At 40.9% G+C, this 18,418-nt stretch overlaps 1 protein-coding gene and 1 pseudogene across 1 annotated transcript; both read left to right on the top strand.

Moving 5' to 3' along the window:
* The first annotated feature begins 2,351 nt into the window (after nucleotides 1-2,351).
* Nucleotides 2,352-6,075, top strand: LOC139474201 (E3 ubiquitin-protein ligase TRIM56-like). The gene is made up of 2 exons (XM_071257103.1): nucleotides 2,352-2,649; nucleotides 4,394-6,075. Exons 1-2 carry the CDS (start codon nucleotides 2,358-2,360, stop codon nucleotides 6,073-6,075), a joined length of 1,974 nt encoding a protein of 657 aa, XP_071113204.1. The 5' UTR covers nucleotides 2,352-2,357.
* Nucleotides 6,076-13,908: 7,833 nt separating this feature from the next.
* Nucleotides 13,909-16,576, top strand: LOC139474677 (E3 ubiquitin-protein ligase TRIM71-like; annotated as a pseudogene).
* The last annotated feature ends 1,842 nt before the right edge of the window (nucleotides 16,577-18,418 follow it).

Here is an 18,418-nt window from a genome sequence, read left to right as displayed (position 1 = left end):
TTCTTTTGGATATTGGGGTGAGTAAGGGTGTGTTTGCGAGCTAGAGCTTGGTTTCTTGGGCTAATGTTTTGGTTAATTAAGTTTTGGATGAAAGGGTTTGTTTGGGACGCGGCCCAGAAATTAAGACTTAGATGTTCCCTGCGTAGATTTAGTGGCATTTCCCCTGTAAGTGCCTGAAGTGAGGTGTAGGAGGTGCCATGTTGGGTGCGTGTAATTAGTTTAAGGGCTTGGTATTGTATTGAGTCAAGTTTTTTTAGATAGAGAGTTGTTTAGGGTATTGTATATGGCGCAGCCGTAGTCTAGTTTTGATCTAATTAGTGCTGTATAAAGTGAGAGGAGGGTATCTTTGGAGGCTCCCCAGTTAGAGCCGGTGAGACATCTTAGTGTGTTGAGGTCTTTGCAGCATCTAGTTTTTAGGTTTTGGACGTGAGCCTCCCAGGTGAGGTGTTGATCGAATATGAGTCCTAAGAATTTGGTTTGTTTTGGAATTTGATTGTTTGGTTGTTTAGCTGGAGGATTGGGAAGGCAGGTTTCATGTTTTTATGTTTGAATACTACTCCTGTTGTTTTATCTGAGTTCAGAGAGAAGCCCCATTTGTCTGCCCATGGTTGTATTTTATTTAGAGATTTTTTAATTAAGTTTTCTGCCATTTTAATGCTTTTAGTGCGGATCCATAGGGCTCCGTCATCCGCAAATTTTAGTTTAGGGGATAAGCCCTCGAATAGATCGTTTATCATTATATTGAAGAGGGTTGGGCTGAGGATGCTGCCCTGGGGAGTGCCATTTTCTATGGGACACTGGTCCGATAGCATATAGTCTATACCCACGGTTATTTTGCGATTGTTTAGGAAATCTTGGATGAAGTTTTTATTATTTGGCCTTTTAGTCCTATTTTTTTTAGTTTTCGTATTCGCCCGTGGTGCCATACCATATCGAAAGCTTTAGAGAAGTCGAGGAATATGCCTATGGTATATTGCTTGTTTAGCTGGCCTGTTTTTATATCCTGTTCTAGTCGGGCGAGGTTATCGAGAGTTGATCGGCCAGGAGTGAAGCCGCTTTGGTCGGGGTTTGTGATGTTGTTTTGGTCTAGATAGTGCTGTAGCCTATTTTTAGTAATAAGTTCCATTATTTTGCAGAGATTTGAGGTTAGGGAGATGGGCCTATAGGAGTTAGCCTGATCTGCTGGTTTATTTGGTTTAGGTATTGGGATTACTAAGCTTCCTTCCATGAGGATGGGACCTGTCCGTTTAGGTAGACTAGGTTGTATAGTTTAAGTAAAGTTTGGAGTAGTTTGGTAGGTAAGTGTTTGATTATTTGGTAAGAGGTGAGGTCTAGACCAGGGTCTGTTCCTTTTTTTCTATTGTTTAGTACGTGATTTAGTTCTTCTATGGTGTAAGGTTGATTTATTTCTAGGTTGTCTTGTCTGTTTTCTTTGGAGAATTTGGTTTCTTTTTTAGTTTATCTTGGAATTTCTTACTGAAGTTACTGTTGCTACTAACTTTAGAGAAGTGATTGGCTAGGTTGTTGGCCTTTTGAGTGGGGTGAGTTGAGTGGTTTATATTGGGGCTTTTTTTGTGCCGTTTGATGCCTCTGATGGCATGAATTTTGCGCCACACCTTCCTAGCGTTAGGGACATAGTAATGAGAATATATAGTAGGTGGAGGATTAACAGTAGAGGATTAACAGTAACAACAATTGCATACATGAGTGGGATAACATAGGTAAGTGTAGACAACAAAGGAATGACACTGTCACAACACGATGGACAGAAAACACATAGGTGGAAGCCAACGGGACACGAAGCCAATAAACAGGAGAAGTGATTGTTGCTTGTGGGCGGATGGGATGAAATAGCCTTGATCTTTCTTGATTGATGGCTTGTGGCGGCGAATGTGGATCGGACTAGTACTGCTTCTGAATTTCATTTACATGTAGATACCTTATTTACCCCATGATATCAATCACTGAATTGTCTGTTCCAGACTCGCTTATTCACAGACCGCCGTCATATAGATGGAATATTATTGAGTGTGGCGTTTAAAAACACACAGACAAACAAACAGAGAGCGGTATTTGAATGCATGAATCTAAACTTACAAGAGTTATCTCCCTTTCAACTTATATACCTTCACTGAAGACTTTACCCCAGTCCTTCGTGTGACGAGGTGTCTTAGTTGTCAGAAATATAAACTCTTAACTGTTCATGTCGTATTAAGAAGTTACATCATTGGATGTCGGGGTGGATACATTCTCTTACATGTTCTATTAAGGAAAATCAGTGTTTGTTTCAGGCCCTATCCTTTCTTCAGATACAATATACGCATCTATATTTCTTTAAGCCATATGTTATACTTCAGATGGCGACCGCCAAGAAACTGACAGACAATCACCTGACCTGTGTCATCTGTACTGAGGAGTTCACAGGACCTGCCACACTTCAGTGTCATCATACATTCTGTAAGTCCTGTCTGCTGAAATACACCAAGACACAGCCGGAAGCAGTACAAGCTAAGTCCATCCCATGTCCCTCCTGTAGACAATTGACGAAGGTGACCACCCCTGACAGTCCAGTAGAGGAGTGGGTCAGTCAGCTGAAACCAAGCCACGTCATACAGGGGCAGATGGACGACTTTGGACCAGGGGCAGAAGGTAACTACAGTCCGTTTGACTCAAAATGAGAACGATGAATTGCAAAATAACTCGAAATCCAGAAAAGTGTATGAAACATCAATACGGTACTTGACCATGAATACCCTGTACCCAACAAAATCTGAATTTTGTTTATTTTATGACCCATGACGAATGAAGTTCTTTAAGAAACTATCATGTAATTTTGTATAGAAATGTGTACATGACACGTAGGGGGGACAGCACGTATGCAGTGCACGCTCTTTGGTAAGGGAAATGACAGAGCGTTAGAGGGGCCGGCTCATGATAATTTCAGTCGCAATCTGACTCGCTCATGCCATAGATATCGTCATCGGAACTGCTGGTGCCTGAACCGACTGCCACTATTATAGGTTGGACTGTTGCTGGCCGTAGTCCATCTCGTGACCAATAACGTGGCTCTATCTTACCAACGGCTGTGGCCACACAACGTCTCCATGTTTCTACTGTTACTCGACCAAGGGATTCCTTTACGAGTTGTTCCACTTCCCGTAATTTGAACATTGTGTTCGATCGTCCAACGTCACCCTTGACGATGCCCCATACCAACTCGATTGTATTCAGGTCGCAGTGATAAGGTGGCAGTCGTAAGACAGCGTGACCCTGACCCTTGATGAAACTGTCAACTTTATACACGGGGACCGGTTTCATAGTTTTGATGATTTCATAGAGCTGTGGTTTCGTCGCTCGAGAAGGAAAGGTAATGTTCCTCCGTTGCAGCCAGTAACCATGTCTCCTTTACGGTTATTAGAGGTTGGAGTCTTGCTTTCTGGATCCTGCACACTATGATACGGTGCATTGTCCATGACAATGAGAGACTTGGTAGGCAAAGCAGGGACTAATGTATCTTTCACCCACTCCAGAAATACATTGCAGTTCATTTCTGTGTGGTAGTCTCTGTTGTCTTTGGCCTTGGCTCTAAAGACGAGGTCACAGTCTGGGAGAAAACCCTGACTAGCAGAACCAGCATGGAGAACTATGAGTCTTTCACCCTTTCCCATTGGTAACTTTCTACCAGACCCCTTACAGTCACCACTGGGTACCCACTGACTGCTGGCTGTATGTGACGCATTTACCCATGTCTCATCTAAGAAGACGGGCTCATATCCTTCTTCACGTTTCTGCTTGATGGTACGAAGGTAATGATTTCGGAGACGAACAATGTCAGAGTTATTTTGCAATTCATCGTTCTGATTTGGAGTCAAACGGACTGTAAGTGAAAATATGTTCAATAAGTATAATAGAGATAATGAGGTTTAATCCAATTGCAAAATTGAATTGCATTCCGTTGCATATTTAAGAAATAAACGACTCGTGGTCCTTGTTAATCGTATAATAACACACTGCAGGGAGAATGATAAACCATGAGTCGCTTATTTCTTATTTCGTATATGAGATACCATTTTGTGCATCCTTTGATGTCAATGAATTGTTCAAGCTTTAAAAACATTTACCCGTATTCAAATAATCATGACTCCCTGAATTCAATCCGACCTTTTAAATGTCGGACAACTACATTTTATGTCGAGGGAAGTTAAGTTTGGTATTCTCACAATACTGAGGTCCATTATCTGCTCCTCTCCTCATTGTCATATCTCGCCTACTTTTGGGTGCGATCGATCGGCCATTGCGTTCATCTGCGCTCTCCAGCTACATCTATCCTTTGAATATAATGATATATATGTACCTTTATCCAGAAAACACAGGTTGATATTTGTCATTACAGCTGCCGATGCAAATGTCTGCAATGTTTGCAAAATACAAGGGAAGACAACTCCTGCCACATCATGGTGCTCCGTCTGTGACGAGGTCTTCTGTGATGGATGTCTGAAGATGCACAACATCATGCCAATGTCACGTGACCATAAGGTTGTGGATGTGTCTGATGCTACCAAGAGAAAAGCTAGGCATCGCTTTATGTGTAAAACACACAAAGACAAACAGATAGAGTTGTTCTGTAAAGATTGTAGGATGGCCATTTGCCATACATGCTGCAGTATAAAACACAGAAAATGTGACGATGTTGATACCTTAGATAATATGACTCCTCTTGTTAGAGAACACCTGTCAAATCAAAACCAAGAACTGAAAATCAAAATGACAACTTCAGAAAATATAACCATCTTAAGGAAATCTCAAATCAAAGAAATACAGACAAATGCGCAAAATATTAAAGATGAAATCAGAAATATACGTCAGAGAGTGGTAGAAGTCATTATAAGCAAGGAAAAACAACTCTTTGATAAAGTCGACCGATCATCCGAGGAACAATTACGTGAATTACAAGCAGAAATAAAATCCCAGGAGATTGATCAACAGATGTACCAGCAGCAGTATGAGTTCACAGCCAGTGCTGTGACATCCAACTGTGAGAGGGACATGTATGCTGTCTACGAGTCGGTGGGTGAGACGTCTACAGACAACAGAGACACGGGCAACAGACTAGCAGCAGGAAGGGTTGTATTCACACACGACATGGACAACAGACCAGCGCCAGGAAGGGTTGTATTCACACACGACATGGACAAGCTGAGTAAAGCAGTCGATGACCTACAGCTGGGGGAGGTTGCAGTTGTCCGTGGTGTGAGTGACCGCCAGTCTACCCCTGTTCTACATCACACTATTGACTGTAAGGCGGACGGGGATAAGGAGGGTACTCATTTGAATGACGTCACAGTGTTGACTGTTGATGGTTTAACTGTAACAGTAGTTGCAGATTACTATAATAAGAGCCTCAAAACTTATCACACATCAGACCCAAACACGCTAGGTAATCTACTGCTTTCTGGTTGTCCTTGGCAAATAGCAAAGTTAATTGAGAGTCAGATAGCTGTCAGTGTTCCAAACAATAAGGAAATAGTTACAGTGAATGTTACCCCAGATCCTGTATTGCTGTCAACTATCAAAACAAGCAAGATGTACTTCGCTCTGTCCTCTCTGAGTCCTTCACAGCTGGCGGCGGGTACATTTAACCAGCCTCACTCTGTGGACATACTTGACATGACAGGGAAGATACTGAAGTCTATCAACACGGGTGTCATAAGGAATCCAGACCATATCCTTGTCACCAGTAATAACAACTTGATAGTCAGTGAAGGACAAGTTCTCTCCCTTGTATGTGTGACCAGTGAAGGAGAAGCTGTTTTCACCTACACTCCCGCGGGAGTCAGAGCTCTAAGATGGCCTTGGCGTATCACAACAACCAGCACTGGAGATATCCTGCTTGTAGACTATAAGTCCCACAAGGTGATTCAGCTGACAGAGTCGGGGCAATATGTCAGAGATGTCCTCACACAACAGGATGGTCTGAAATATCCCCGTGGTATCTGTCTTGATGGGGACGGGTTTCTGTATGTTACATGTGGCCGATGTGTCAGCGTATTCAAATTTCAAAAAACTGTGAAGTGAGACATGTTTACATATGTACATAGTTAAGAACACGAGACAATTCCTCCTTTACGGCAATTTCCGATCTTGTTCATTGCTTTCAACAGTAATTCACATAGTTAAGATGTTACATCCACTATTGGAACGGAATGTCACAGAGAGAAGGCCTATCTCATGGCAGTACCTGAAATCACGTGACCTGAGTCCGCTCAGCTAAAACAGGTGATGTTATTTACTGTTGTATAATATGTTTGAGGTGTGTAGTCCCCAGGCCTCTTAAAATATTTAATCTTGATTTAATCCCTTCGTGTGTGCTGATACATGTGTTAGTCGTTGCTCTAATGTTTTATTTGACCTTCTCGTCAGAAATGTTTAGCAATTCATAACGTAAGCGTAGTACCAGGAAACTGTGATGTTTATGTTTGATCACATGAAATATATAATACTTAACAATACTATGTCTACTACAGCAACTTGTCACGGTTCCTTGAGAGTTTGAAATTAATTTCTTGCCGCTTTCGATTCGTTATAGGGGGGATAATAAGTAGCGGATGCCTTCAGAACTGTTGAAGTACTATTAAGGTCGATCACTATCATCGACAGATTCTGAATAATGTGACGGACGCGCTAGTGATTGAAGATGCCGTAAAAGATCACAATACCAACACTGATCAACCATAAAAAACTCCAGCAGGGAAAACATATTACATTACTTTTCTAAAAGTTTCAGCACCGTTTCAGTTTGATTTATGTTCAACGTAGACGGAGCTTTAACACACATTTAGAAACATTCTCATATAATCCCTTTACCGCCTCACCAGCTCTGAGCATTATAGACAATACACGTAGTGAAACGATATCTTGATAAGGGGTTGCCGATATATGTATTGCCGATATATTCAAACAATTCCGTTGCAAAATTAGTGATTAGAATACATCACAGAACATCAGTAAAAAACTGATTATTTTGAGTTAAGGAACGTTACAGAGGAATTTCACATTGTGACACTTGGTCTGTGAGTTTTCTATCGTGGTGACAACCGAAATACTCTTCAAAGTAGCGTTAATACTCAACCTACTAAGCAATTTATTAACATTGCAAAGTGTTTACAATGTTTCGACATTTTGGTAAACAGTTGTCAGGATTCCTATTTGTCTAGATCCTTGTCTCAAACAGGTACAACTCCTAATACTACAGCAACTAAACATATATCTTCTCAACTTGTTTGTTCTCCTTCATTTAGCACTAAGACCCCATTGGGATTCAGGTTACAGAGGCCCCCAGCAATCTGTGTATGTAGTAAGAGACGAATTAATGGATCGTGTGGTCGGGCTCGATGACTTGGATCATTGTCTATCACCGTGCTCGTCGATAGTTGTATCCAAGGTACTTTTAACACCTTAATTACAGGTGTTAATTGGTGTTAATTAACCGGATTGTAACGGTCGTTACCTCCTCACCTGAACCACGGCAATCCCCTCGTTTTTGGTGCTGACTGTCTGGGATGAGCGAGAGGTACAATGTCAGTACCCGAGGGCCTTGGATGAATTACCGTGGTTCTCCCAATGAGCACAAAGAGTTTTCTTTCGTCGATGACTGTTTATTCAATCACATAAACGATGGTTTATGGACTTTAGCCCCGAAGCTCCAGCCCTGGCCGAAATACTGGAGGTGTAAACTGGTGTTTTTTTCAGAGTAAGGTCGAGATCGTGGTGCTCAAATGGGATCCTCCAGTCTCCCCGAACCTTGGGTCTCCCCGTCTTTTTACCCCCCAGCTTACGTCAAGGTTTTACCCATTTTTTCCTATTCCATTGGACAAACACCTTTCCCCCCTTATCCTAGGTCGTTCTTCCCCACTCTTCTCTAATAACCAGAACCTTATTCGGACTTGCCATAATGTAGCTCCTCACCCTTCAGAATTCGGACTTTTACCCCCCCCCCCCCCCCCCCCCATACCGTATACGTCCCAAGTCCCTGACGTTCCCGTACCTCTCAACTCTATTCTACCCCTTTATCTATTTCCTCATCTGGCTAATCATTTTTCGTTAATGTATAGCCCTCGACCTACTGCCCTCACCCTTGGATGCTCGTGGCCAGGCATGTTCCTGTAGTCTTCAACTAACCAGAGCTGCCTGTATTATACATATATATATTCCCGACTTACCGACCCCAACTCTCCCTCTTGATCTTTTATATAATCAGTATGTATCTTAATGCTTTATTAATTACTTTAATTATTTGTTAATTATCTAAATATATATTACACTTTTATGCCTATGATAGTTGTTATAATATCAATCAGCAGATAGTCTGGTTCCGACTCGTACATGTCGACTCTATATAACCGGAATATTGCGTGATACAGCATAGAACGGAATAAAACAAGCATAGAGGAATTTTATCCAGAAAAAGAGTTAAATGCTGATCATTTGAAGTTTCCGTTTTGTTGTAATTAGTTACACTCATGTGGAGTTTTGTCACGCGTGTGCATGTCCATGTGTACTGTTGGATGCACTGTAGGATGTATTGTAGGGTTTTTTGTGTGATGTATTGTAGGATGTACTGTAGGATGTACTGTAGGATGTACTGTAGGATGTACTGTAGGATGTATTGTAGGGTTTATTGTGGGATGTATTGAAGGATGTATTGTAGGATGTATTGTAGGATGTATTGTAGGGTTTATTGTGGGATGTATTGTGGGATGTATTGTAGGATGTATTGTAGGATGTTTTGCAGGATGTATTGTAGGATGTATTGTAGGGTTTATTGTAGCATGTATTGTAGAATGTATTTTAGGGTTAATAGTGGGGTTTGTATCATGACTGTTAGGATGCATAAAAATAAACGTTTCTCGTCATATTTGTTTCTAAAGTGAGGAGGGATATAGGACTTTTTTCATACTGAAAAATGTCATCATGAAGGCTTCTTAGTTCCTGCGCATCAATCATACCACATTGGCAAAGGAATTGATTTGAGCTTGGCTCTTTAATGCAACGTCAAATGCCAATATGCAGAACATGATCTGCTTCATATCACGAGACATTTGACAAAAATATGTTTTCTGGCAAACTCAACACCAGGCCAAAAGCGTTTCTCTTTAACCTCCTAGGGGTGGCCCAGTGGGATAACTGCGTCTCTTCGCAATTGGCTGTCGTGGGACGTTGTTCATGTTATCAACCATGGGTTTCTATTATCCTTAATCTATTATTTACGAGAGGTCGTTATGCAACTGACATATTACTGATTGGGTATGAAACAGTCAATCGTACTTGCAATTGAGGCGTTTTCTTGACTTTCCCATACCCATAGAAATGACATTAAACTGATGCCTCTTTGCGGAATAAAGCTGAGGGACTTTAACGACAATTATTAAAAGTTGTAAAAGTCTTTATCGTTACCTTGAAGCAGGACTTGTCAGTATTTAACCCACGGGTTACGTTATTGCCGGTATTAGGGCACTGATGGCCGAGTCGTGAAGAGAATGTCATGGTTCCTCACATGGGAGAAACAGACAGGATATTGCTGAACAATTACTAAAATTGCCCTAAACCCCAACTCACTCACCCACTAACTCGTCATAAAGTGTACCTGGTACATGCTTATTTGATCATATAATGAATGTACCGTCGGTATTCATGTTGTTAAGGAGTGTGTGGGTTTCGGTTTTCATTTCGAAATAACCCAGCCACGTCAGCACAGAGACAAAGAATATTGCTTCTTACATTGTGTCATATCACGACATTGAATACATGTTGGGATTCGAACCCGGGTCTTCTGTAAGACTAAAGATGCTTTGGCCATTATACTTTTCCTCGGCTTTGAATTTTTAGCAGTGGATAAGAGAAAATGTTTCATAGTGGAACAAGGCTATTTAATACTGTTTTTAAATGCGTTTAAACAAGCAGCAAGTTGCATGGTCACACACGTAAGGATTGGATGGTATGTCTCTGGTATGTGAAATATTCCACACAAAACCCTCCTTAGTAAGTATCACTTCATTTAAAAACATTGTAAAGAGGAATATTGGAAACAATTCAGAACGTTTCATCTCGAGTGAGTGAGGTTTGTTTGAGGGCGCTTTGAACAGAATGTGAGTTATACCACGGCGTGTCAGCTGCATGTGGGTGGTTTCGATGTTTAACACATGAGGTGAAATTCACAAGAACGGGCTTACTAAACTAGAAACGTAATCACATCAAATTAGGGATTCGAGCCCACGATCATTGGTTCCTGTCACACCTAAGGGACGCAACTCTACACATCGAGATGCAGCCTCTTAATCACTTATGTAAATGACCTCACGTCTGATTATTTTTGTTATGTACGAACATCCACGCGCACAGATGACTCAATAAAACACCATTACCGTTTTGTGTTTAATACCTGTCAGCGTTGTCTTCCCCCAAAGAACGAATTATTTGCTAATTCTCGGAAAGTGAGTCCAGCTTCTTTCACATAAACTACATTTGTTATGGCAGTATTAGTTGAGCTGTTCAGAATATCCGCGACCAACGTTCACTTGCTTAACGGTGTGTTTCATGATTTATTACACTTCCAGGTAACAACCTTTGCAGCTTTGGCGAATTGTGTTTGTCGAGTGTAACTGTAAAATATGATATAATATATTTTGACGAAAAAGATAACTGTGCGTCATATCAAGTTCAATAAAAATAAATTCATTCTGAAATTAAATAATGCATCGTTCAATACATATTCATGAAGACATCTCCTCGACTTGACGGTCTTGATTCACAATTTGCCCGTGCATGTTCAATCACTGCGCACATGTTTGCGTGTTTGTTGAACACGTGGTTTGTGAATGTGAACAGCATACAATGACTGTTCAGCTATCAGGTTCTCATAAAACACTTTAGTTTAACCCCCAAAACGGTTAGCAGTGCTGAAAGTCGACGTCTACGCGTCGTTGGTATGCTTCAAACAGGGATGGCACAAAGCAAAGTTGTCATCTCTTAAAAGGGCAACACACGTGATCATGATATGCCACGGGCCGGTCATCCACGTGTGAAGTCACGTCAACAGGACAGCCAAACTAGCATGTCCGAAGTTTGGCAATTCCTAGGTTGAGAGCCATTAGTAGCAGAGCCGTACGCAACAGGTTGAGGGATCACAACTTCCGGCCCCGACGTCCAGTGATACGCCCAGGTTTTCTCCCAAGCGTGAGCTTAGATGGGTGTACACGGCATCTGAGGCTTAGACACCAAGACTGGGACTATATAGTATTATTGTTACCAGGTTTCATCTGGACTGCTCTGCATGGCCGTGCAAGAGTATACAGGCATACAGGAGCATGTTGTAGCGACGCTTGCTTTACTCAAAGTGATCAGTTTGGGGGTGGAAGTGTAATGGCATGTGGTTAAATCACAACACAACTCAACACAACACAACACAAGTCTACACAACACAACACAACCTTGTTAATGACACTTTGAAAGGCCCACGCTGTGTGTTCCTTTCTATTATTGGACGAAGTTAGAGTCGCTACTTGGCTCAACAAATTACAGATGTTTCATTAATTCTCTACCTTCCACTTACAAATAGTGGGCTGAACAGCGACATTGTTCCCGACTCGTTAACAGAGGGAGAGAAATAGAAACGTGAAAGGTCCAGTTTACAGTCTGGCGCTGCCTGCTGTAATATAGCTGAAACGGCGTACATCATAATGTGTGTGTGAATGTGTGTGTGTGTGTGTGTGTGTGTGTGTGTGTGTGTGTGTGTGTGTGTGTGTGTGTGTGTGTGTGTGTGTGTGTGTGTGTGTGTTTTGTTGGTTGTTCTTGTACAGAATCATATTGGTTTTATAGTGCTAGCCAAATGAGATAGCATACCACCTCTCTCTCTCTCTCTCTCTCTCTCTCTCTCTCTCTCTCTCTCTCTCTCTCTCTCTCTCTCTCTCTAATTGAAATAAGCAGCACCAGTTCACCAGGATATATCTATCACTTTGATAAGAGACTGCCATGCTTGACTGCAATGTCGGAATCCGTATCACATCGGACTTGCTGTTTAGTTGGTCACGTGAATTGATTGGCAGGTGGCCAAAGGTTAATTATCTCAATTCGGGGCCACACCATTTATTATAATACATATGATGGTGGAAAAAACAAGACGAAAAGAGGTGTTTAATGTTGGATATCATAACTTAAACTATGGACCTTGATAAAAACATTAAAAAAATATAATTTGTTTCCATAAAATCCTACCAAAATCTACGTAGTTGTGAGACTAATATATATATCTTAACAAACCAATGTTCTCAACATGTGCGCAAGTTGGTGGGAAGGCAAGGTCACCGACCCATCACCGTTTTCACCAGTTCACTTTCCAAATAGGAATTATACATAGTACATGAAGTGAGACGCGGGCAGACAGACGATTCACAGCGGAGCAGTTATTGAGGTATATGACGCATTTTATACAGCAGTGTACAGATGACTTTTTGTAATAGTACCTTGTTGTGGTGTAGCATATATTTCGTTTGTTTATGTAAAGGGGTCTGTTTCTTTTATTTACCAACAAAGGTGAGGTGAAATGGGGTTTAACGTCGCGTCCAAGATTATTGCACTTATATAGCGACGTGCATGTACGTGTGTGTGTTTGTGTGGCTGCTTGTACTAGTCCGGAGCGATGCCGATTTATAGTGCTAGCACACTGAGATACCATGCCGCAGTTTTACATGAATACCCCACTCAGACACAGTATACTGACTCCGAGCCGACCAGTCCTTGTTTTAGCCCCTTAATGCTCAATACTTGCATTTAACACCATTCAAGAGGTAACACTAAAGGTGGGAATGATATACTCTATTACCATCATGAACCTGTATGTAACAATAGTCCATATGCATATGGAGGCTAAACAGAAGCGACGCGATTAACAGAATTAAGTTCAAAGTGAATATAGCAGAACTGTTTCCATACAGCCCCGATGCTGCTGGCTGTTTTCAAGTAGAACAGGCCTTTTGTTAAATGTATATCATGAAAAGGAGAACCAAATACCGCGAAACAGACCAGTGTGTTCATATATACATCTCATTAACCTGTGTACAGTTTGCCGAGATCTGGGACATCCGAGTGAGTGAGTGAGTGAGTGAGTGAGTGAGTGAGTGAGTGAGCTGTGGTACGGAACTCTCAGCAACATTCAAGTAATACAAAACTTTCCAAGGAAATGGTTATTTTGAAACAGTACAAAACTATACACACAATGCCTTAGTCTGGTGGTGTATTCGCCAATTCAGCTTGTAAAGTCCCATAGACCCCGCTAGTAACACATGTTATTCAGAGTACTATAAGAAACCCAAACAGGCTTTTAAATGGCTTATTTTACACAAGAACATTATGCAAATTGAAAAATACTCACAACGGAAACGACTTTGATGTTCTAGTTTTGGTTTGAACTCCGTCACACGTATTTTCTATGCACACGCTTTATGATTAACATGATTGTTTTTAAAGCAATATCTATGTACATATTCTTTTGGCAGCTTCAACAACAGTATGTATTTCATTTATAATTATATGCAGTCATTACTTTTTATTATGCATACATTTACATTGTATGTCAGATAAATGCAGGAAACTCAAGGTACAAGAGTTAACTCCCTTCCCACTGACCTTCACCGAAGACTTTGTCCCAGTCCTGAGTGTGGCGAGGTGTCTTCTGTTGTCTGTAATATTAATTCTAAATATGCATGTCGTATTAAGATGTTACGTCATTGGATGTCGGTGTGGATACATTCTCTTACATGTTCTATGAAGGCAAATCAGGGTTGTTTGTTTCAGACCCTATCCTTTCTTCAGATACAATATACGCATCTATATTTCGTTAAGTCATATGTTATACTTCAGATGGCGACCGCCAAGAAACTGACAGACAATCACCTCACCTATGTCATCTGTACTGAGGTGTTCACAGGACCTGCCACACTTCAGTGTCATCATACATTCTGTAAGTCCTGTCTGCTGAAATACACCAAGACACAGCCGGAAGCAGTACAAGCTAAGTCCATCCCATGTCCCTCCTGTAGACAATTGACGAAGGTGACCACCCCTGACAGTCCAGTAGAGGTGTGGGTCAGTCAGCTGAAACCAAGCCACGTCATACAGGGGCTGATGGACGACTTTGGACCAGGGGCAGAAGGTAACTGATTGAAAGTATCTGTTCAATAAGTATAACCACATATTAAACGAGAGATTTTGAGGTTTAATCCAATTGCAAAACTGAATTGTATTCTGTTGCATATTTCAGAAATAAACGACTCGTGGTACTTGTTAATCTTACAGTAAAATACTTCAGGGAGAATAAACCATGAGTCGCTTATTTCTTATTTTGTATATGAGATACCATTTTGTACATCCTTTGATGTCAATGAATTGTTCAAGTTTTAAAAACATTTACCCGTATTTAAATAATCATGACTCCCTGAATTCAACCCGACCTCTTAAATGTCGGACAACTACATTTTATGTCGAGGGAAGTTAAGTTTGGTATTCTCAAAATACTGAGGTCTATTATCTGCTCCTCTCCTCCAAGTACTCATTGTCATATCTGACCTACTTTTGGGTGCGATCGATCGGCCATTGCGTTCATCTGCGCTCTCCAGTTACATCTATGGGGAACAAATTCCATCTAAATAAAACGTTGTCCAAGTTACGACGTCATCAAGTTTAATGATTAATGTTTTGTCCTTGTTCTCTACGATTTATTGCGTAGCTATCTTATATTTAACACTAATGAATTGATTAACATGAATATTTAATAATTAGATGTGATATTTTTATTCCGATAACCTTATAGTTTCCCTTTGAATATAATGATATATATGTACCTTTATCCAGAAAACACAGGTTGATATTTGTCATTACAGCTGCCGATGTAAATGTCTGCAATGTTTGCAAAACACAAGGGAAGACAACTCTTGCCACATCATGGTGCTCCGTCTGCGACGAGGTCTTCTGTGATGGATGTCTGAAGATGCACAACATCATGCCAATGTCACGTGACCATAAAGTTGTGGATGTGTCTGATGCTACCAAGAGAAAAGCTAGGCATCGCTTTATGTGTAAAACACACAAAGACAGAGTTGTTCTGTAAAGATTGTAGGATGGCCATTTGCCATACATGCTGCAGTATAAAACACAGGAAATGTAACGATGTCGATACCTTAGATAATATGACTCCTCTTGTTAGAGAACACCTGTCAAATCAAAACCAAGAACTGAAAATCAAAATGACAACTTCAGAAAATATAACCATCTTAAGGAAATCTCAAATCAAAGAATTTCAGACAAGTGCGCAAAATATTAATGATGAAATCAGAAATATACGTCAGAGAGTAGTAGAAGTGATTTTAAGCAAGGAAAAACAACTCCTTGGTAAAGTCGACCGATCATCCGATGAACAATTACATGAATTACACGCAGAAATAAAATCCCAGGAGATTGAGCTACAGATGTACCAGCAACAGTATGAGTTCACAGCCAATGCTGTGACGTCCAACTGTGAGAGGGACATGTATGCTGTCTACGAATCGGTGGGTGAGGCGTCTCCAGACAACAGAGACACGGGCAACAGACCAGCGCAAGGAAGGGTTGTATTCACACACGACACGGACAAGCTGAGTAAAGCAGTGGATGACCTACAGCTAGGGGAGGTTGCAGTTGTCTGTTGTGTGAGTGACCGCCAGTCTACCCCTGTTCTACATCACACTATTGACTGTAAGGCGGACGGGGATAAGGAGGATACTCATTTGTGTGACTGTTGATGGTATAACAGTAACAGTAGTTGCAGATTACCATAACAAGAGCCTCAAAACATATCACACATCAGACCCAAACACGCTTGGTAATCTACTGCTTTCTGGTAGGCTTTTGCAAATAGCAAAGTTAAGTGAGAGTCAGATAGCTGTCAGTGTTCCAAACAATAAGGAAATAGTTACAGTGAATATTACCCCAGATCCTGTATTACTGTCAACTATCAAAACAAGCAAGAAGTACTACGCTCTGTCCTCTGTGAGTCCTTCACAGCTAGCGGCGGGTACATATAAACAGCCTCACTCTGTGGACATACTTGACATGACAGAGAAGATACTGAAGTCTATCAACACAGGTGTCATAAGGAGTTCAGACCATATCCATGTCACCAGTAATAACAACTTGATAGTCAGTGAAGGACAAGTTCTCTCCCTTGTATGTGTGACCAGTGAAGGGGAAGCTGTTTTCACCTACACTCCCGCGGGAGTCAGAGCTCTGACATGGCCTCGGGGTATCACAACAACCAGCACAGGAGATATCCTGCTTGTAGACTGTAAGTCCCACAAGGTGATTCAGCTGACAGAGTCGGGGCAGTTTGTCAGAGATGTCCTCACACAACAGGATGGTCTGAAATATCCTCGGGGTATCTGTCTTGATGGGGAAGGGTTTCTGTATGTTACATGTGGCCGATTTGTCCGCGTATTCAAATTTTTAAAAACTGTTAAGTGAGACATGTTTACATATGTACATAGTTAAGAACATGAGACAATTCCTCCTGTACGGCGATTTCCTTCTTGTTCATTGCTTTCAACAGTAATTCACATAGTTAAGATGTTACATCCACTATTGGAACGGAATGTCACAGAGAGAAGGCCTATCTCATGGCAGTACCTGAGATCACGTGACCTGAGTCCGCTCAGCTAAAACAGGTGATGTTATTTACTGTTGTATAATATATGTTTGAGGTGTGTAGTTGGTCAGTCCCCAGGCCTCTTAAAATATTTAATCTTGATTTAATCCCTTCGTGTGTGCTGATACATGTGTTAGTCGTTGCTCTAATGTTTTATTTGACCTTCTCGTCAGAAATGTTTTGCAATTCATAACGTAAGCGTAGTACCAGGAAACTGTGATGTTTATGTTTGATCACATGAAATATATAATACTATGTCTACTACAGCAACTTGTCACGGTTCCTTGAGAGTTTGACATTATTTTTTTACCGTTTTCGGTTCGTCATAGGGTGGATAATAGGTAGCGGATGCCTTCAGAACTGTTGAAGTGCTGTAAAGTACGATCACTATTATCGATTCTAAATTATATGACGCTAGTGATTGAAGTTGTCGTAAAAGATCACAATACCAAAACTGATCAACCATAAAAAACTCCAGCAGGGAAAACGTATTGTATTACTTTTCTAAAAGTTTCAGCACCGTTTCAGTTTGATTTATGTTCAACGTAGACGGAGCTTTAACACACATTTAGAAACATTCTCGTATAATCCCTTTACCTCCTCACCAGTTCTGAGCATTGTAGGCAATACACGTAGTAAAACCATATATTATTAAGGGGTTGCCGAGATATGTATTGCCGATATATTCAAACAATTCCGTTGCAAAATTAGTTATTAGAATTCATTAGAACATCAGTAAATAACTTATTATTGCACTTTTGAGTTAAGGAACGTTACAGAGGAATTTCACATTGTGACACTTGGTCTGTGAGTTCTCTGCCGCAGTTATTTAAGTCCACGTCGTTTCCCACTTTGGGCTTTCTTCCCATTAAGCTGACACATGGTGACATAACTGAAATACTCTTCAAAGTAGCGTTAACACTCAACCTACTATGCAATGTATTAACATTGCAAAGCGTTTACAATGTTTTCACATTTGGGTAAACAGTTGTCAGGATTCCTATTTGTCTAGGTCCTTGCCTCAGTAACAGGTACAACTCCTAATACTACAGCAACTAAACATATATCTTCTCAACTTGTTTGTTCTCCTTCATTTAGCACTAAGACCCCATTGGGATTCAGATTACTGAGGCCCCCAGCAATCTGTGTATGTAATAAGAGACGATTTAATGGATCGTGTGGTCGGGCTCGATGACTTGGATCATTGTGTATCACCGTGCTCGTCGATAGTTGTTAAAATATCAATCACCTGATAGTCTGGTTCCGACTCGTAAAGGACGACCTTATGTAGCCGGAATATTGCTTGATACGGCGTTGAACAGCAAAAAACAAACATGGAAGAAGTTTATCCAGAAAATGAGTTAAATGGTGATCATTTGAAGTTTTCTGATGTTGTAATTAGTTACACTCAAATGTAGTTTTGTGCCGCGTGTGCATGTTCATGTGTACTTTTGGATGTATTGTAGGGTTTATGGTGGGGTTTGTATGATGACTGTTAGGATACATAAAAATAAGCGTTTCTCGTCATATTTGTTTCTAAAGTGAGGAGGGAGATAGGACTTTTTTAATATTGAAAAATGTCATCATGAAGGATTCTTAGTTCCTGCGAATCAAGCCTACCACGTGGGCAAAGGAAGCAGGACTTGTCAGTATTTAACCCACGGGTTACGTTATTGCCGGTATTAGGGC

The sequence above is a fragment of the Haliotis cracherodii genome, unplaced genomic scaffold (assembly GCF_022045235.1).
Source record: "Haliotis cracherodii isolate W230 unplaced genomic scaffold, xgHalCrac1.p SCAF_3, whole genome shotgun sequence".
NCBI classification, from domain to species: Eukaryota; Metazoa; Mollusca; class Gastropoda; order Lepetellida; family Haliotidae; genus Haliotis; species Haliotis cracherodii.
The sequence above is the reverse complement of the archived record's forward strand: the minus strand, read 5'-3'. Positions and strand labels throughout refer to the sequence as shown.

What these genes read in the sequence shown, in the direction of transcription:
- LOC139474201 (XM_071257103.1), top strand. Translation starts at nt 2,358, where the DNA reads ATGGCGACCGCCAAGAAACTGACAGACAATCACCTGACCTGTGTCATC. An exon ending in CTTTGGACCAGGGGCAGAAG is followed by an intron (nt 2,650 to 4,393) that starts GTAACTACAGTC and finishes TTGTCATTACAG; the next exon opens with CTGCCGATGCAAATGTCTGC.